Below are 21478 nucleotides of genomic sequence, written 5' to 3'. Positions count from 1 at the left end.
GCTGTTTTGGATGTGATACTAGACATACTCTGAGGTTTCCCGATGGCAGCAATACGCAGCCTGTGCCAGGCAACAGCGTGATGACCTATGTTGTTTTAATAGAGCTGGCAGCACTGGGCGAAGGAGGCTCGAGATGAGTCTGGACCTCAGCCAGCTGTCTGAGGACGAAAGAAGAGAATGAATGGGGAGCTGAATGGAGAAGTGGCTGCAATCATTCCCTAGAAGTCTCTCTCCAAGCGGACAAACATCACTCAGGGACAGCGATGAGAGCAATGAAAGAGAGGGAGCAGAGAATGGAGAAAATGAAACATGAAAGAGATGACAGTGATGCACAGCGGCAGAGCAGCGCACTGAGGGCTTTAGTATTCAGCGAGAATACCAACTTTTCGTTTGAACACTGTCAACATTTGTGCCAGTTATAGAAAATTATACATTATCGAATCACTGGGAGCCATTTTCAAACACCTTCTATTGTTAGATGTCTGACTGGGTTTGATTAATGCATACGGATTATATGTATCCTTTTCAATTTCATTCGCTATGTTATGCTAATATGCTATTTTGCGTTTTATGTTAAGAGGGTACTTCACCAATCTTACTGTACACATCAGTTTCCTTGCCCCTCAGAGTTTTTAGTATTCAGCCTGTGAAAATATAGTTGATTAACGTTGAGCAACCCTGGTGATGGTTTGGACTTGGAAACTATTTTTTTTGCAGAAAGCCTGTTTTATTGGCTGGTTTTAATGTCTAATGTATTTTGGGGGCTCGACCCATATTTGAAACTGCTTCTATTTCAGCCATTCCTTTTATTTTATTCTACCTCTCACAAGTCCATCAACTTAAAGGGAGTCCATACTAAAAAGCTGCAATGCCCCATTAAACATGCTCTGGTGAATTTGAAAAATGAGTGTCTCTACGTTCCTCCTTCCTTTTTTAACATATAGTTTAACTTTGAACAGTTGTGCTCTCTTCTGGCTTAGTGTGCAATGCTTAAATAATGGTACATTTCACAATGCTGCAAATATGAGCACACTTTTTCATTGTCATATATATACATATACATATATACACATATATATATATATATATATCTTGATATAAAATATGCAGTAAATTGAGGATTTAGATGAGGACACCCGTCAGACTGTGAGACAAAAGAGGAAAAAAAAGAGTGATAGATGATGGAGGGTAGAGAATGTGTGTGATTGATTTCTGCTGTGATTTACAACAGAATAATAATCGTGACATCTCTGTCTGTCTTAAATGAGGTGTGGAGTGGAGATGATGGACCTGAAGTTTCATCACAAACAGGCGCACACACACACACTAACAAAATAGTATTAAAGCATATGACTCACACAGGATAGAGCCAACTACACCCACACATCCAAATACCAACATACACACACAGTCACATGAACAGAGTAGAAAAGTGCACTCTCCGCCAGGTGATCTCTGCCTCGCCGAACCATTATATAAACGTATAAGACCTGTAAGCTTTACATCACATTTATTGAACTTTTTTTTTTTGCTTTTAATCTTTTTTTATTACAACCCTTGGTCCTACTGATTTGTAATTGTAGTCGTATACACTGTGTATTGTAACTGTTTCAGTAAAGTCAAGATGGCAGCAAAGAAACAGGGATTTATTCATGTCATATCTTGTGTAACTCTAGTGGATCCTAGCACATCAGATATGAAAGTAATATGCAGATGCTCCAGTTCAAAACAAGACCAAACATTTCCATGGATGTCAGTTTTTGAGCCATGACAAAGGCCAAAATGTGGCCTGCAGAAGACAAGGTATTGCTGATTGTAGCCTAGCTGATTGCCTTTTACTCTGTTAAGTCAAACTAAAGCAGTCGTTGCCGTCCCTACCGGGAGGTCAACAAGAGTTACAGTAGCTAGAATAGGTGAATATATACCATCAGTCTGCCAAAGACTGTGGATGAAAATTAGCCTGTATAACTAAATGTAGCACATTCATATGATGACTACATGATGTTAATTAATGTGCATGCTTCTTAAGCAAATAAACAAGCAAATAAAACACACAAACTGCAAGAGGTTGTTCAGCTTAAAGGTGTAAAAGTGGCCAAAAAACGTTAGTCTGATTGGTCCAGTAGTATGAGAGATTAGCACCGGACAAACAGACACACACACGACCCGAGATAATTGCTCATACAAGCACTGACAGTTATTACTCAAGGCTGAACGTGATTCATCACTTTGTCTGCAGAAGCAAACTCTATCAGACTGAATGAGTTGATGAAGAGGTACATGTCTTATTTCCAGCAGTTCCCTTCTTGTAAACTTAAAATGGGGGCACCAAAAGTTAATATACAGTAATATTACATTTTTGTCCAGTTCTATGTCATATCTGAATCCATATTGAATGATATTGCAAACAAAGACAAGTAAAGGTTCAGGTTGATGATAACTCAGTCACCAGCAGCCAACAGTGTCATGACAGCTGCTTCAATTTCCCACAATTAGCAGTAGTTGTTGTGTATTGTACTGGTACATGTAATGCCTACACATAATGCTGTTGATTATAAAGTGTTATCAGTGGGTGTATGTGATAAGCACCTTGCACTGACTGCCAGGTGAACACACCTTCTCCTCATGCTGGGTGTCTTTTCACATTGAGCTGCTCACACGTACTCTCTGGCACACTGGTACATGTAGGCACCCTGAGAAAGCTTTCTCTGAACATTAATCGCACTGAAATTGTTATAATTTCACCATATTACACAGAAAAACAGGACAAATTAGTTGTTTAAATAGCAAAAGTGTTCTTCAAGAGAAAGAAAATCCCAGCAACCTCGATTCATTACTGACGTGGTTCCTGTAGTTCAAATTTTCAACCGTTATCTCTAATTTTGTGTTGAGCAGGATTAACACGTACAAATCATTACCACATTAGGTGCGATATTTGATTTGCAATTACTGTAAACAAACAGGACCATCGCCAAGGATACTGGCAGCGTGTACCAGCCATTACATTTCATTTAATGCTATTGACCCATTTGTAAATTTGACAGAAATTCCCTTGTAAACCTTCACAATTGCGAGCACAAACACAAACATCTTGCTAAATATCAACCGCTGTCACTTTTAGGAAGAGTAGATACATAAAACAGTCACAGATATGAGCTCCAGACTGGTCTGTTAATGCTCTCTCATTTCTTCATCTCTACTTCTCCCTCGCTGTTTCGTATAGTGACACTTAGCAGCAAGAATAAACAGTTCAAAAGTTAATCATTTAGCGGCTGTACAATATCCAGCACCTGAGTAATGGCAGTCAGCTTAGTGTCTCTGGACAGAGTAAAGCTTTCTACATTAAACAGCAGAGGAACTTTTTATTGATTGTACCAGAACTCCCATTGTTCCCAGTCTAAACAGAACAGAGCTGGATGAAGAGTGGTATTTAACCTTGCTTCTCTCTGCTTACATAATCCCTGTCATAGAGAGAAAAAACTGCAGATCTCTCCCACAAAAACACATGCATACACACACTACATCACATGCTAAAAAAATTTCAAAAAACTACACCCGCACAATTCCTTTCCTTTTAGCAAACTACCATGACCAGTTGCGCACCCCTTAAACCTCATCCTCCAACCTCGAGCCCAGCACTAAAAACAAGGGTAACAACATACAGCAGCAAAACAACGCATACATGCACGTGATGATTTATACACATACTCTACTATATCCATTATAAACACACAGCACATTCACTTCTGAGTACAAGCGGACGCCAAACACCACACCAACACGCATGTGCCAATCCAAATATGCACACATAGAATTTATGCATAAACAAAATACACATACACTCATACACACACACACACACACACACACACACACACACACACACACACACACACACACACACACCCAGCCAGCAGTGGATGTTTGGAAACAGACGTCAGAGTGGAAAGCTGATCACAGTTGTACTGCAGCCATGAACACTGTGGATCAGAGTGTGTCCTGAAATAACCTCAAATGCTCTTATCTGACCCCCCGAAATATGCATGCAGCGCACATAAAATACACATTATAATTAGAAGACCACAATAATATTCCTGTAATCACAATTTATTACGTGTAAACTCATTAGTGATATTATGGTGGCCATATGGTATGTAATAATATTCCTGTAATGTTTCCTGTGATGGATTTATGGTGACCTCAGTATTATCCCTATACTTACTCTATTGTATATGCTTGGTATTTTTGTGTCAACACCACATCAAGCATATTGTGATTTATTATATGATTAATTGTATTTACAACAGCTCTTTTAATCATTTCAGGGTTTTGTTTCAATGATTCATTACTTCATATTTGAAAAGAAACCTATTATCTTGCTTTGTTTTGGGCTTCTGTTATTGGGCTCTTGTGCTCTTTTCTATTCTTTATGAGTGCGGTTAAAGTTTAAGACATTTAAACTGCTGAAAAGTCCAATTAGCACATTTCAGAAAGCAACTTATTGTCACGTTTACAGAGAGAAAATCCTTTATAAGGGGCTGAACTACTTCACAAAGTTCAATGAGTCCTACAGGGAGAGAAAAAAAAGAGTGGAAACAAATGATTTCACAAAGATCCATAAACACTCTTGGTGATGAATTGAAGTTGAGAGCTGTGAGAATGAGCAGCAGGTAGATGAAGAGGAAGACCTGCATTTGCTGCCATGTTTCCAAATTCATTTCAGATGTGGGTGTATGTGTATCCATGTATGTGTCTGTGAGTGTACGTGTGTGTGTGTGTGCGTACACTGATCTCTCTTCTCTACTCCAGCCAAGACTCTGTTTCCTGCCAAGTCTAAAGTGGGTGGTGGGTGCATTTCAACATCTCTCCATTACAGAGAAAGATGAGGAGGAGGAGGCGGAGGACGGAGGAGGCATTTTTGTTACAGGACAGGAAGGAACTGAAATGTCTGAACACACAGACACACAGACACACAGACACACACACACCTCTCTGACACCTGGAGAAACCACAGTGTGTTTCCAAGAACCTCTTCCCCCATGAGAACCGTTCCACTTCTTCAAACAATCACCAGTGGAACCTCATCTGTTATTACAACAGACACACACAGTTATGTTTCCTGCTGCTGGAAGAGTCAGCAGAGTCTTAACACCAAAGTAAAACTACCTGGAGTCAAAACTATGACTCGTAACACTTTTCCTACACCGTGGAAGACTATTTAAAGCTGCCTGGGGTAATTTTACACATGGACAGTCCCAGTTGGCAGCAGGAGGTAACTCCGGTTTGGTCTGAATGTTGCTGGAAAACCACATAATGTGATGTTAGTACAGAAGCTGTGACTTTCCCACCAGGAAGTAGCACATGAACAGCCGCCCACGTCTGAATTAGTAAGTTGTTGCTTTACACAACATGGCACGCATCATTGCTCTGTTGTCTAGTAAAGAGCTTACTTGAAACGCTTATTTTAGATGGTAACACTGGCGATCTACAAAGTCAAGCTAATTCCACTGATGCACCTCATCCAGTCCTTCTTAATGGGGAGCTTATAATTGTTATTAAATCTCGTAAATTTGAATTCTCCTCCTTTTTTTTTAAGGAAATCTACACTTAATGCCGCTAAAGCTATAGTGAATCATTCAGAATTTTTTAAAAGAGGATAAGAAATATTAGTGGAAACAAAGTCTAGGCTCAAGCCTCTGGACGGGCGACTACAAGACATTTAACCCCTTTTCAACAAGCTTACACAGCATTGGTTGTAAACTATTACAGACATTACAAGACCTACTGTACCCTTTCCACTCGGAAAATGGAAGCTAGTTAGGTTAGCTGCTAATTTTAGCGCTGATTCCCACCAGACGCTACTTTTCATTCATGTTACTTAAATACCAGCTAAATTATTTATATCCATTAAGGTTCACATGCTTAATGCTGTATTTATACTGCATTATACAAAGGGCGGGGGTGTTGGCTATGTCTCTTGGTGCCCAATCAAGTCACCAGTGCAGATGTTGTAAGTCAGCCTCATCAAAAATGAAGGGCATGTGGAGAGCATTAATGTAGTACTGAGGTGTACTAATGTAATGTACTAAAGAAGTGCTCAAGCCTGATGAACATCGAGGATATACAAACTGATTTCTTAGCCAAAGTGAATTTACATTTCTTGTGTGATGTTCAATATGTCAATGCATTGTCAGCATTTCAACCTTAAAAATGATACCACTATTCCACTGTCTGAAAATTATTGGCTTGACCAGTGGCCAGTGACATCTCACCCTCATCTCCATAGTAACAATAGGACCAGAAGTGAGGGGGGTTAACCCTTAACCTAATGTGTGTGTGTGTGTCCATGTGTGTATTTGTGCGGCTGGGGGATGGGATTGATGGGATTCCACTCGTACACCCGTGGGAATGGCAGTCAAGCTCCAAAGCTTGTTTAGGCTTTAACACCCATTATGCATCAACCACCCCCCCCAAACTAAACAACACACACACACACACACACACTTTGTCATAGGACCATTACCCAGGCTATAAGCTGCCCTCGGCCGCCACCCTGCCTCCATCCATCAATCCATCATCTGACCCATGTCCTTCCTTCTCCATGTCTGTAAGAGCAGGATGATGGCAGGGCCAATAATGACACTAATGTGGGACGACATCACCCAGAGTCAGGGCAGCATGGACAAAAGTAGTTAGGGCAACACTGTTACGTAAAGAAAGTACATACAAGTCACATACTGTACTAGCTGGTTAGATGACCTCACGGTTTGGACCTGAGTGGATGGGATTAATCTCCTTCTGCTAAAGAGGAGGAAGTTTGCTTATTTTGGCATTGCTGGATCTTCATGTTATATTATCAACACGATAGCCAAAGCTGTGTTTTAAAACTGATTTGATCAACATGGATAGCAAGCAAATAAACTGATGTTTCCTGGCCAATATAACAAGAACATGATTCGCACTACACACATTCACATTCTATTATTTACAGTTTCACCACAAGCTGATATTAACCAAGTCTTCAAACAGTAGAATAAGATCATTTATTGGTGATCTTATTTGGTCCGGCTGTTGCTGCCTTCCACTCTTCACTGCATAAATACCAGTGATACCAGTGAATCAACTGAAAATTTGATTTCATTTTTCCTGTTGATACTGTAATCTTAATGCCACCCTGCATTTCAAAGGAGAGTAAAAAATAAATACAGTTTCCGAGCCTTTTTAATGTGACCAGGAGTAAAATAGTGGAGGAAACATTAACACGGTAATTTTTGGCATGAAAACAGTTTCAACTACAAAATTTTGAACACTGGCTGTGGGCAGCTTCATAGCAAACCATTCAAAATCCAATTGTGCCTCGTGTTTACTGGGGAGAAATATGACTGGTAAACAAACATACAAGCATGGAACTAGATGAATGCATACTATATATTTGCATACACACACTGGTGCAAACTCATGCGCTCACATACACACATAAAATAGCATAATTCCCAAGAGATCCCAGGAGGCACAGAGTGTTTTCCACTAGTTTTAACTCCTTAAATGGCAGCATGCGTGTGTGTGTGTGTGTGTGTGTGTGAGGAGGGAAGCATCATTATGTGGTAACACTGAAATTAATTAAGTTCTCCTCACACAAACATCAGAGGAGAAGCAAGAGGAAGATGAGAAAGACTGAGTAAAGAGCAGACAGAGGGAAAAGATGTGTTTGTGCATGCGTGTTCATGTAACAATCTGGGCTGGAGAAGGTAGAGAAGGCAGAGAGAGACCTTTCACACACACACACACACACACACACACACACACACACACACGCATAGAGAGAGAGATGTGTCCAGAGAGACATCCTCAGACTTGAGAAGATGGATCATGTGTATCTGTGTAGCTGTGTGTGTGAATCCACCTACAGTGTCAGGCCTTCGTTCAGTATTTATGAAGTCAGGGGGTAATGTGGAGGTAATGACTGAGAGCTTGTTGTTTACTGCACGACATCGGCAGTTTATAACACAAATGAATGTGAAGGAACGTGCACGCATGTCTGTGTGTGTGCATGTGTGTTTGTGTGCGAGAAAAAACGCAGAAAAATGAACCTCTCTCACACAGTGTTATTGTAAAGCTGCGGAGATATCAAGATTAACTATGAATGGAGCTGTAGAGGAGAAAATGTGGTGACTGTGTGAGAACGTGTGCGTGTGCGCTTTCATATTTCTGTATTTGTGAGGACATTTTGGTTAATCATGCTTGCTAAGAGGGCTTCTGTTGTTAAAAGACTTGGTTTTAGCTTGTGTGTGTGTGTGTGTGTGTGTGTGTGTGTGTGTCCCCAGTACAATATAACACAAAAGACACATGTCTAAAAGGATCATTACAGGGATTGGTAACAGACTATTTCCTTTCCGCGACCCACATATAATCCTTACACACTCACACACGCACGCACACACAAGAGGGAATGACAGGGCAGGGCAATGTCTCACTGCAGAGATGAAAGAAGGTGGCGTCGTTGCTGCAGTGCGTTGCCGTGGTAACCTTGGTCGCCACCACAGCAACCCCAGGTAAATACAGGTAAGGGAGAAGATCAAGGGTTAGGAGCATTATGACCCACGGCTTTGATGGGAAATGGACGGGCGGAGTGTAAGCAGCAAATTGCAGTTGGCTTCTCCCACTTGAGGTAATGGGATCTGATGGCAAAACTGTGTGTGTTCAGAATATAGGAGCTGAGGCTACCCTCGGGGATATGCTGCAGTTTGCCTGATCACATATTTGATCACTGAGCAGTACATCGCTGTGTGTCTAACACAAATTGATTTTGTTGTTACATTTTGATTGTCAGCGTTCTGGTGTCCAACCATAGTGGCCAATACATTCATGAATCACTAAGAGTCATCCACCAGGGCGGTCTAGATGTCGATCTAATAAAACTTCTAATTTTGGTGAACCTTTCTGACACCTTTCTGATCAAATCAAAGCAAATAATGGTTTAAAAGATTCAGTATCAAACACATTTCTAGGTGAGCTCACATGAGTTTCTCTTTTATCTGAATGCTTAGTTCTACAATTCAGTTAAGATCTAATATACCTCAAAATATCATTCTAAAATAAGCATGCTATGCTGTGTAAAAATGAGACTATAACTGTGTAAAATGTTCCTATGAATGTATGGCTCTGTGCGTGTTTCATTTGTCCAAGGCCAAGATTTGGCAGGAAAAGTACAGGAGGACATATGGTGAAAAGACAGAGCCGCTATTTCCTTTGAGGTGTTTTTCTAGTGAGCATAGAAACAAGTACACAATCTAGAAATCACTTTACAGAGAACACACCTCCACCAAGGCTGCATAAGCCTCCAAATTCATCAGTAATAAAAAAAAATTTTTTTAAAATCATGTAAGTGATAGATGCAGCAGGTTACACAAAGCGAACATGTGGCTGATTGCATGTAATAACAGTGATGTAGCCGGGTATAAATCCTGTGTCTTTGACACGTTAAAATCCCAAATGACACAGGAAATGATGTATGAAAAAAAAAAAAAAATCCACAGGTCACCATTTTCTTAATGTCTGTGCATCTATCTTGTGCAGATGAGATTCTGTGTTCACAGTCTAAGCACCCGGGCTGGACCTGCATTTCGCTGCAACAAGCCCAATCCTCACCATGCAGATTTCATTTCAACAATCACGGCTACAAACTTGGCATTAGTAAATAAACTCATGTGGCCACTGATCAATGCTGTATGCACTGATGGCGATGAAGAGCCGATGTTGCTTTATTGTTCAGAGAAAGTTGTGAAATCCCGTGTTGAAGAAATATTCCCACCATCTGCCATTTTCTTTCTGTCTGCACAAATATCAGAAGAAGAAGACGCACGATCCCGCTCAGTTCACAGTCTCAATGGGTGAAAGCAAGACATTTCAAAATGCTACCAAAGAATATCAAACACAATTTCCACTCACTGCACTGAAAAGCCATCAACATCACTGAGATAACTTCATCTGTGCACCATCGCCTAAAATTCCACCAAATTTAATCGAAATCTGATGACACATTTTTGGGATATTCAGCCAACAGTTTAAACAGACCAACAGGACTAAAAACATAACCTCCTTGGCAGCGGTATTATGAGCAGTTCCCACAGCTACAGGAGGTGTGTAGTATCAGTTTATGTTACTAATGACCTGGAAAAACCTGGATAATAATCACACCATTTACCAGTTTAACGTCAGAGAAATCAGACTCACTCTCCTGCCTCCTGTTAAGCTCAGGCAGCACCATTTGGTCGACTGATAGACTGCAGGTTCCTCATAAACATCTTGTCCTATTCAGAAAAAAAAATCCACCACTAATTTTGACACAAATATATTCCAGTTCCATTATTCAGTCTCCATGACACTGTTACATTGCTAAAACAGCTCTTCTGTTTGCATACTGTATGCGTCTACTCACCGCAAGTGGCGAGTCATCTCTGCATCAGCTGATGTACGACACAGCAAATGAGGGACTAGTTAAGGGGTCGCCAAAGTCATCAACTGCTAACAGACTCAACATTTTCTCCTTTGGGGTCAAACTAAAGAGCAAAGAAACGAAGACAAAGACGAGAAAAAATCTAAAGTTTGATACAATTGACTAAGCAATTAAAGCTCAGCCCTGTATCTGACTCAGCACAGCACAGAACGCTAAATAGGTTGGGTGAAAAAAAATCCTATGAAAAATGCAAGCCAATTATTTACAAGGCAGGGATTTCAGTTTACCATCACTTTGTCACAAATTGTCTGTTTCCGAGAAGAAAAGAAATGATCAGCCTTGATAAACTCTTATTGGTCAAAATTGGCACAAAAAGTTGGCAACAGAGGCTCAAAGAGCACAAACAGCGGGGGTAAAGCTGGTCTTGCTGCTGACTCAGCATGCCTGCCTCCTCTTCTATTTCCATAGCAACACATTCATTCTCATCTACAATCCTAAATACCTGACGTAGAGTGCTCTGTTTGACCCGTGTGACTCCTTCAATAACTGTGCGTGTGTGTGGCGGTAGTGCATTAGCGTGTCACTCAAAGACAGATTTAACTCCCTTTGCAAGACCCCCGCTCATTGTGTGCAGGCGGATGCACACACACACACACACACACACACACACACACACACTCACACTGTTAGAGGAGATTAATTCACACTTTCATCACCAAGCTTTGGTCCCAGGGGAGCCTAGAGGAGACTTGGGCAAAGTGACTGCAGGGGATTGCAGAGGGTAATGGGTTATAGGTGTGTGTATGTGTGTGTGCATGCATGCGTGTGTGTGTGTGTGCGTGTGTGTGTGTGTGTGTGTGTGTGTTTACTGCCAATAAAGGCTACGTCCACAGTGGAGTGCTCTCCCAACACTCTCCTTAAAAACATGGCGCCACTGGAAATGGGTGGGTAGGTCTGTATTTATATATATATATATGTATCTATATTTTTTTCTCTCTGTGTGTGTGTGTGTTTCCACTGTGAGAACTCTTTTCTCTCTTTTCTCTGTAAAGTGGATTTTAAATTGCCAGTCATGCTAAATTAATTCAAGACGTTCTTTGGGCTCTAAAGGAACTCATGATGAGCACATTTGTCTAAACATAAAGAGATTGTTGATAAATACACCCCTACACATGAAGATGGCTTACTATTGGCTTACTAAACGGTTGCCATCATTAGGAGCCCATATCCTGACATGACTCTTTTTTTTTCTTCATGTGCCAGGCATCAAAATTGGCCAGTAGGGACCGGTAAACTTTATTGAGTGAATTGAAATTGAGTGTTAAGTGTTAGTGGAAATGTCACTGAGGGTTTGGATTCCTGTTCATCGCCTTGAACGAGTGACTGCTCACTGCTGCTGCACTTCATCACACCAAAGCGCTCCACTGCTTCAATCAATGGCTAGCTAGAGTCCTGTTGTACTGAGCGGGGAGGGAGGGGTGAAAGCTGATGGCAACGTCTTTGTTTAGCCTGATTATTCGCTGCATCCCTCTCATTGGGGACGCCACTAAACTCAGAGAAAAAGCTGCAGAGGGTAAACATGAAGACTGAACCTGCCTGCTGCCACCGTCATGCACTCTAACTCTGGAGGAATCCTGCTGCATTTATCAGCGAGCACACAACACAAGCTCACCTTAGACAAATACAGTATATCTGTCTTAGCAGGTCACAACATGAAGCGTTGAGTGTGGAAACCTTGTCTTTCTTTTAAGAATAACAAGTAAGGAAAGCTGCCAGTGAGTCATGACTATTGTTTCTTCTGCAAAGAACATGAATCCAGTGTTTCTTTCTGCTCTACGTCGACACCTCCTGAAATGTGAGGAGGTGATTGTGTGTTGAATATTTGTGGATTTCGTGGCAGCTTAGTCAGACAAAATGTACATGTTGATATTTTATAGAATATGTCTTTGTTCATGGGCCTTCTTCAGGTCTGTTAGGTTTGCATCACACATACTTAGATCGACATCAGGTTTGGAAAATAGTAATTAATGCACTGAATATGGGCTAATTAAGTAAAAAAAAAAATTGTCAGCTAATTGTAGCACTAGTTTTTGCAGTGCATAATAATGGAGCTTTGAAATACATGTGTGCAGCTGCAATAAAACTAGTTCGATCTCTCCACAACTCCAAGATTTTAGATTCCAGTTGGAGGCAAAGTGACGACCAACATTTTCTTCCACCTAATTGCCACATTACAGCCACATTCTTCAACACGTCTCACATTATAGCCACGAGACAGTGCACTGGATGTGCTGCGCAGCAAGTAAACAATGCTTTCCATTCCTCTCCCTCTGAGCTGGGGTTATGAAACCTCACACAGCTGCAGCCCGTGGGCAACTGGGCTTCACCAGGACTACGGCAACGACAGGCATCACAGGCAGGTGAACCTCTCAGTCTGTCTGTCTAAAGTATGTCTCTCTTCCCCTGTCGCTCACTTGGTTCGGCTCAGTTATAGTGGCATCTCATTATGATACCAGGGCAGCTCACATCAGGGGAACAACTGGTGATAATGCAGCAAAACAATCAATGCACATCAGTCAAAAGATATCTGTGTCATCAGCAACAATATGACAAAACCTGGAGAATACAATGTTTTCTTATTCTCTCTTTCTCCGTCACCAGTTTCCATAACTTGGACTCTGCTTCCAAGTTGTTTTTCCCCCTCAACCTCGTTATCAAACAATCCATGCTGCAATCAGTCTGACTGCCTGAATATTCAGAGAACAGTCTAAACATTTGCATCCATATGACTACACAACAGCTGGATATCTGCATGCTGAACACATTGTTTCCCATTTCCAGCAAACATCAGAGACAAACAGTGGGGAATTCTCCTGCACAGCGGTCCTCCAAATCCTCCTCCACCAAAATTCTGCTGCTACACCGGCCAGCAGCACAGTGGGAACCGACCTGAAACTTATTAGGTTTTGTGCGTGCCGAATCGAGAGGGCGCTCCTGACAACTCGCAAAACCCTCAAGTCGTATTTTGGGAAGTGTGTGGTTTTTTTTTTGTGAATGAGAAATGATTCATAGGACAGGGGAAACAATTAAACATAGTTTGGGTGTGAAGTTCTCCACGGAGTGACACACTGGCTCATGTGGTGGATGGAGGGGAAAGTAACCAACCTTAACTGGAGAGCTCCTGATGGCCACGGGCAGCTCTCTGATCGCAGTGCCCGGGGGAGAAGCGCATATCCCGGCTGCGTACCCCTGCAGCGAGCCCCCGGCCAGGGACTGCCTGCCTCCTCCGCCTCCTCCTCCTCCTCCTCCTCCGCTCCCTCGCTGGGGCCGCTGCTTGATACCGTCCAGGAGGCGAACTAGAAGGATGTTAGCCGGCAGGTCGTCCACCCCGCAGTCCACCAGGATGCGGCACTCCGGGCAGCGGAGCTCGTTCCGGGAGCTGACGATGTTTTCCAGGCAGCGGCGGCAGAAGGTGTGCTGGCACGGCAGCACCTTGGCCGTGGTGTCCAGGCGCTCCAGGCACACCGAGCACTCCAGCAGATCCAGCAGCGACGAAGACTCGTCCATGTCGGCGGAGAGGGTGAGCATCTGGGCTTCAGTGTCCGTGGGGACGCCGCAGCGACTGGTCGGTGTACCGTGGAAATGAACCGGGGGCGCAGAACATTCTGGGAGACGGACCGGTGGGAAGCAGCCGACCGACCCCCCCACGACAGGACTCCCCGCGCGCAGAGCCCTGTGCTTCCCCCTGTGTTGAGAAATTCCGTCCGCTGCTCTGTACCTCTCTCTCCGTCTCCCTCAGCGTGGTTTCTGCTCCTCGCTTCCCTCTCCTCTCTCTGTGAGTCTCCCCCTCTCTCCAGCAGCTGTGCAGAAAGCGGTGAGGTCACGCTCTCATCATCATCATCATTATCATCATCATCCGCGCGCCGATCAGAATTGCCGCGCGCGCTCACGCACCAGAGACGGATTGATACAGACCTGGAGAGACAGAAAGAGAGAGAGAGAGAGAAAGACAGAGAAAGAGAGAGACGGAGAGAGAGAGAGAGAGAGAGAGAGAGATCCACAGCCGCTCAGTGATTACCAGCCTCACACTTTTACGCACATGGTGGTTAAAAATCAGACTCAGTGCTGGTGTCTCTAACAAAACCTGAGAGGGAGTTGAGAGGTTTTTCTGTCATCTCCATTGCACACAAAGACAGACCAAAAGCCTGCCAGTCTAAGCATGCGGGTGTCCCTTCACATGGCCGTGGCGCACAGTGTTTTCACTGGCGATATGAGGGCGATGTTTCTGAGAGATGTCACCCAAGTTTGAGCAGGACGCAGCATTGATGTGTAGGGGGTTTGAGACATTGTAGCTTCACTTTGTTTAACGACCAAACACCAAATCACAACATAAGTGACTTGGCTTCTATTGTATGTGGTCGTCTCACCTTGTGATAACCTGGCTGACAGGCGCAGACATCCTTTTCATTACCTCACTAACTAGACTTCATACAGATGAAAAACGAGGGTTTGTGGAAAAAAATTGGTTTCTGGCGACGCCTGGTGGCCATAAACTGATCTTATTTGCTTCTCCAAAACAGTTTACATTTTCTGTAATTTCCCATCATATGAACTACAAAGACTGCAACACCTAATGCTGGTATTCTTAGAATTATTAGAAATGCAAATGAAGAATATGAGGCAAAGTAATTATTGTATCTGAAGGGATTATAAACTGTTACAACTACTGTGGTGAAGTGAAACAATATCAAACAAACTATATCATTACAAAGTATCATCAGGTACAGTGTAATATGTGAAAGGTATATTATTGGTTAATTACTCAAACCTTTCAGAGGGATTTGCAGAAACGGTGTAGCCACTGTGCTGTAATTCACTGATATAATATTACACATCACTATGCATTTAGAGACGACACACAGGACTGTTTTCAATCAAGTGATGGGATTTTAAAACACTATAAGATCAAGTTAAAACTGCAGCATTTCCACTCAGTTATTCTTTGTGGATAAATGCTGTCATGCGCTATGTGATGGACACACTTAAAGGACAAGGAGGAAATATGTGTGTGTGTGTGTGTGTTGTTTCTCAGCCGTGACTGCAGGCTTGCTTTGCCTGTCCACCTGTTCAGACCTGCTTTGCTCTCACATTCAGCCTCCGAGGGATAGGGAGTGATTGAGCCAAATCTGTGTGTGTGCGTGCGTGTTTGTGTGACACAGTGACGCCTTCCTGGGTGAGGGGTGGGCCCGCTACTTACCACCCACGACGAAAAGCAGAGGGTGGACTGCTTAGGCAAACAATGTGAAGGAGAGAGGGTGTGAGATGGGTGTGTGTGCGCAGTGTGAAAGCCGCAGCATTTAACTCCATTCACAACAAAGGTTTTCTTTTTGTCTCATGAAGACATTAACACACAGACACATTGTGAGACTGAATGATGCTTCAGGCGATGACAACGGATACATTGAAATACACATAACCTAATGAAATCTGTGCTAACTGATTTGACCTTATTTGTGGTCACACGTGTCATGAAGTTATGCAAATCAAAGCAGCACAAACTTAATCTTTTCTAGCAGCCAGAAAATCCAAAAAAGAGAAGACGTGGAGGGTGCTTCTACAAAAAAAACCCTCCTAAAATCAAGTGAAGGTCAAGACTTTTGCACCATTAATGGGGTAACTTGAAGATCTTGAGCTCAGCTGTTGCATTTCATCTACAGAGACCTGCCAATTTTCTTTATATATTTGTTTGTATCCCCATGGCTGCAGAACATTGCAATGCCGCAGTAATTCAGCCACTAAAAACTTGTGTGTGTGTTGTTGTTGTTGTTGTCAAGCCTTGGTTTTGATTGCCTCACTAGTGCAATGACCCACGAGTGCTGGCAACAAGCCCAAACTCATGGTTTCTCTCTCTATCATAACCACTCATGTCTCATGCCCAGCGTGTTTCATCTGCTTAATACAATTCTTCACAGCCAATGATTCAGAATTAGAGGGGAACTACAGGGAGAAGCGAACAAAAATGATTATTGGATGGAAATCCTTGCAATCCATTTAAGCGGCATGGTCGGGGCACCCTGATGGACGCGGTGCTGTTAATAACAGACAAAAGGAGGGTGCTGTTGAAATTGCACACGTGTCAATTAAGGACGGTAACCAGCATTTTGGAGATACAAGGGTTAAACGGCTCTGTGCGATGTCACTATTGTCCAACAGTGATTCATGTAATTAATGCACATGCACACCACATGCTGCAGTGATGCATGTGCTGTACATGTTATGTAAATGCTGTGACGTTACGTCTGTCATGAATCAGTGTTGTAACGATTCATGTGGACACAGGGCTATATAAACGTTGTCATAAGCTTCACTCTCATAATTCTATCTCTACGTGCAGAAATGTGTTGGCATCGTCAGTTTTATCATATTTATAACAACATGTTCAGGTTTTGTAGATTTTGAATGAAATTCGAGCGTTGATGAACGACGAAAATAAATCTGACTCGACACTGGATTCATATTCTACTTTTTACGACCATTTTCTTCTGCATCCACCTAATTTACCTATAGGGTTCATCAAAGTTTCATCACACTCCTATGCACTCCTCATCCTTATTGATGATATTAATAATAATTCTCCATCTGTCCATCATCTCTCTGCAAACACAAGGGCTCTCCTACTGACTGCTGTTGAGAAAGATTAAATCCTGTTTGTCATTCAAATATAATGAATATGTGGATTGAGTGCGGTGAGCATGTGTAGATCCACGTACCTATACCATACACCTCTCTCCCATCGACCAATGTCCTTCGTTCATGCAAAAGTAGGTTAGCTGACACGGCAGTTACCATGGCAACCGGCTCTCTGCTTCCTTGTTGAAGAGTAGTTAGAGAATGTGAATGTGTCACAAAGACAATGTGCACGGGGGATACGAACAGAGGTGCTAACAAGGTCATAGAGTCTGTGGGAGGTTAACTTGTTCACACAGCATGTGTTTGTCCTCTGAGTGCTGGGGGAGAGCACCATGAGATTTTTGGCTATATCATTAAAAAAAACACCACTGTGAATATTAGTATTGAATCCGTTTTTTTTCTTTTTAACCTCCGTTGCATCGGCTTCATCCTTGAAAAGCGGAAAACGGTTAGACCATATTTCCAACTTCTCCTTTCAGAGTTCGAGCCTCCTTGGGGCACATGAAAAAGCATGAGGAAGTTTGTTTTTAATGATTCTGCTGCAAATTGAAGTTACCCCAACTTCATTATACCAAGCAGCAAATTAGGCCTCCACTGACTGCTATCTTCACTGAGCTACAGTACTTTGATGTGGTGCTGAAGGGGGTTAAAAAAGGATAGCCAGTCTGTGACAGCTGCTGCACCACACTGAATCTTTAAAACTCTGATCTCCAACATTAATGCATGTTGACCTTAAGATTTCGTGGAGACTAAAAATATTCCTTTAATGGTTGAATTTATTCATGGGCCAAATAATCACAACTCCAAACCTTATTTGTTTGGCACAATTTAACAAATGCAAACCCATAAAACAAATTAGTAAAACAGGAGGGGAGCACAATATATGCCGGGTAAGCTGGGAAATGTAAATCACAGTGACTTTAAGTCACAGCTTCCCATGTTATGCTATTCCTATGTGTCAATATGGCCCACAAGCTTCAAAACAACACTTGACAAATGATTTATGAAATGAATCATCTAAAGAAATGTTTTTTTTGCTGTATGCTACTATTTAATGCTGCAAGAGATCATGCAATATCCAAAGGATATGCGATCCTATACCATTTCACATGTTATGTTGCCTTAACAGGTAAACCCTTAACTCATCATATCTGATCTTTAATCTGTTTTGTCACACTACGTCCTGTGTATAACAGCTCTCACCGTGTCGCCTCATATATTAAATATGTCAACATATCCTATCTAGTTTTACCCCGTTTCACCTTATGCAGAGTCAGTTGCATGTGTTTTTGTGTTACACCATCCATCATAGTAAATACAGGTTTTGCTTAATATGTGTTTTTGTCCGGTGTGTGACAGAGCAGCCATCATTCTCTCAGCAGAACTCATCAGTCCTCTTGTTATCCTCTCCTCATCCTCTCTTTATCCTCTCTTCTCATCTAATCTCTTCTCCTCTCATCCTCCTTTTCAGTCAGGAAGCCCCTGGATCGACATCAATGAGCCTCTGAAGGAAGGAGAGAAACAGAGAGACAGAGAGAGGGAAGAAAAGAGAGGGGAGGACGGGGACCGGGAGAAGGGAACGGGCTGAGAGAGGGACAGAGAAAGTGACAGAAAAAAAAAAGAGAGAGTGACCAAGGAAGAGAGAGCAGGTGGACATAAAGAGCAAAAGAAAAGTAGGAACAGGGGGAGAGACAGAGGCAGAGAGACAGAGAGGGAGAGTAAGTAATTACAGGACACCCAGTGTTTTCAAAGCCCCTCTTTTATCTCACCCTTCCTGTGGCTGAGAAAAGGAGACACTGCGGAAAGAGGGAGGAGGAGGAAGACTAAAGTCCAAGCTTCAGTCCAACTCAGACAACAGGCACCAGTCATCCACATCACACAGACACAAACACAGGCACACTCAAACTAATTTATAGCTTCTGTTTCAAAGACATTTTATCATCTGAAACAGCGTGCGTGCGTGTGTGTGTGTGTGTGTGTGTGTGTGTGTGTGTGTGTGTGAGTGAGTGATGGACCGTATTATCAATAGTAGTAATATGCATTTATTCTCTGTCTAGCTATATGAATATTTAGTTATTTATAACAGATAGATAGATAGATAGATAGATAGATAGATAGATAGATAGATAGATAGATAGATAGACAGACAGACAGACAGACAGACAGACAGACAGACAGACAGACAGACAGACAGACAGATAGACAGACAGACAGACAGACAGATAGACAGACAGACAGATAGACAGATAGACAGATAGACAGATAGACAGATAGACAGATAGATAGATAGATAGATAGATAGATAGATAGATAGATAGATTGATTGGACTAACTCGTGATGACCATTTTCCACAGCTTTCCAGCATTTAAATAAGAAACTAGAATAACCTGCAGATTAATTGATAAACAATAACAGCATATAGGGCTGCATGTATGTACAGTAAACTCACATGTACAAATCTACATATTCAGAGAGAGAGTAAGAGACAAGCAACATGCGTAACACATATGAACACAGCAGCCGTATCTGATAACCCTGAGTTAGTGTGGTGCATATTATATGACATATTATGTGCACACTGCATTTACATGCAAACAAACCTCTTTTGGGGGATACAGATTAATATTCATATGTTCAATAAAACCTAGGTTTGCATCTGCTGTTGTCAAGGAATGCAGCAAGTGCAAAATCCACCTGATCACTGACATCAAGTTCACGGCTCTGCCACTACACTCATATGAACACTAGGTGGTGGAGTTGAGTCGTATCCTGCAGCGTGTCAATCGTCCTGTACTACCTGGAACACGTTTATCAGTCTGTCATTCAGGGCGGAGAAAACTTCACACTTTTTTTTCCTCATCAAGGAGGAGCCTGCAGATACACCGACATGCACCCAAAGTGGAGGCTGAGATACAACTTGGACCGTGTGGAGTAAAAAGTTCGTAGACAGCCGCTCCCTCGGCGATGCTTGCCCGACACCGCGCTACAGATTGATCACCGATCACCGGGACTGATCGCCCGCCAGCAGACCCCGCAGTGCCGCGGAGAAACCAGACCGGCGTGCCCCCCTCTCTGAGCTCCAGGTAAGACGTCTGAGCAGCTCCGCTCTCAGGAATGCGAGGACGGATTGCTGCAAGACTTCGGGGAAATTCCTGAGCAGCACTTATTATGCCAAACAAACCGTAATTTTACTTTTAAAGAAAAATAAGCATGGATTGTTTTGCTGTGTGCTACATGAAACTTAGGGGTGTGACAAAATACAGATCATTCATATCAAAAGAAAAAAACATTTATGAATTTATTAAAGTTTACAGTTACTATATCAACTACTTACTACTTTCTTTAGGTTTGGATGGCATACTATTTATTTGACAAGCTGATTGTGACTGTCCAAAGAGTACATCCTCAGGCCACTGATGCATCCACGTTTGCTGTCAAGTGCATGAGATTTGAGGAATATATTTCCAATATTATCGATTGCACGAATGTCATCTACATGAAACATGTGTTTTAAGTTCAGCCTGTGTGTAACAAGCGCATCCCCATATACATTCTGCAGTGTGTGAGAGGCTCTGCAGGCCTGCGTGTTGGTGCAAAGGTTGTCGCCCAAGGTGGAAGTCAAATGAGATAGTTTCGCACATCACTTGCTTCACAGTTTAGGCCTGAGCTGCTTTTTGACAAGGCTGAGATTTTTGAATTCCAAACATATAGAACACTGACTTTATTATCTTTTGATGATTTTGATCAGTGTGAGCAGGAGTTTGGGTCATTAATTTAGTAATAGTGACTCATTTTAATGCTGCTAAATAAGACATATCAGTAATAGAGTATGATGTGTCAGGGGTTTGCCTGTGACTCTGTATTTGTGGCTGTGTGTTTGAGCAAGTGTGCGTTTGTGACCTTGCACACCTTTCTCCTCTGTCTGCATAATTGTTTTTTTGGTGCCGCCTGACTGTCCCGGGCCCCGGGGCCCCTGGGGGAAGTCCTGCCCGCAGACAGGCAGCTTGGCCCGGCTGGGAACATGCCGGGTCCTGCCGAGCCTCTGAAGTCTGCTGGCTGGCTTTGAACTGTAGCTGCTGGAGGTGGAAATCAATCCGTCTCCATCCCCCCCCTCCTCCCTCTCTCCCTCTTTCTATCTCTCTATCTGTGTCTCTCTCTCCCCCCCTCTGCAGCCCCCAGCGTAACGCGTCTCTGCTGCCATTGAATCTTTCATGTTCACAGGTAGAAAGGCGAAGGAGACAGAGAGAAGAAACAGGGGAGGGAGTGTAACTCATCTTCAAAAGAAGTTAATATGGTTTCTGGGGATTAAAGGGATGAAGGCAGAAAAACTA

The 21478-nt window shown here is 42.6% G+C and overlaps 2 protein-coding genes across 2 annotated transcripts in view; one reads left to right on the top strand and one right to left on the bottom strand.

Annotated features, from left to right (window-relative positions):
- Positions 1-14126, bottom strand: part of LOC139208469 (E3 ubiquitin-protein ligase SH3RF3-like) — a 90232-nt gene extending 76106 nt beyond the window's left edge. Inside the window, exon 1 of the mRNA XM_070838159.1 lies at positions 13622-14126. Within this exon, the coding sequence (XP_070694260.1) occupies positions 13622-14044 (423 nt within the window). The 5' untranslated portion in view covers positions 14045-14126. The remainder of the gene's footprint in view (positions 1-13621) is intronic.
- Positions 14127-20182: 6056 nt separating this feature from the next.
- Positions 20183-21478, top strand: part of edar (ectodysplasin A receptor) — a 36285-nt gene continuing 34989 nt past the window's right edge. Inside the window, exon 1 of the mRNA XM_070838350.1 lies at positions 20183-20230. The gene's annotated coding sequence lies outside the window, so the exon portion shown is untranslated. The remainder of the gene's footprint in view (positions 20231-21478) is intronic.

This window comes from Pempheris klunzingeri, chromosome 10, assembly GCF_042242105.1.
Source record: "Pempheris klunzingeri isolate RE-2024b chromosome 10, fPemKlu1.hap1, whole genome shotgun sequence".
NCBI classification, from domain to species: Eukaryota; Metazoa; Chordata; class Actinopteri; order Acropomatiformes; family Pempheridae; genus Pempheris; species Pempheris klunzingeri.
The sequence above is the reverse complement of the archived record's forward strand: the minus strand, read 5'-3'. Positions and strand labels throughout refer to the sequence as shown.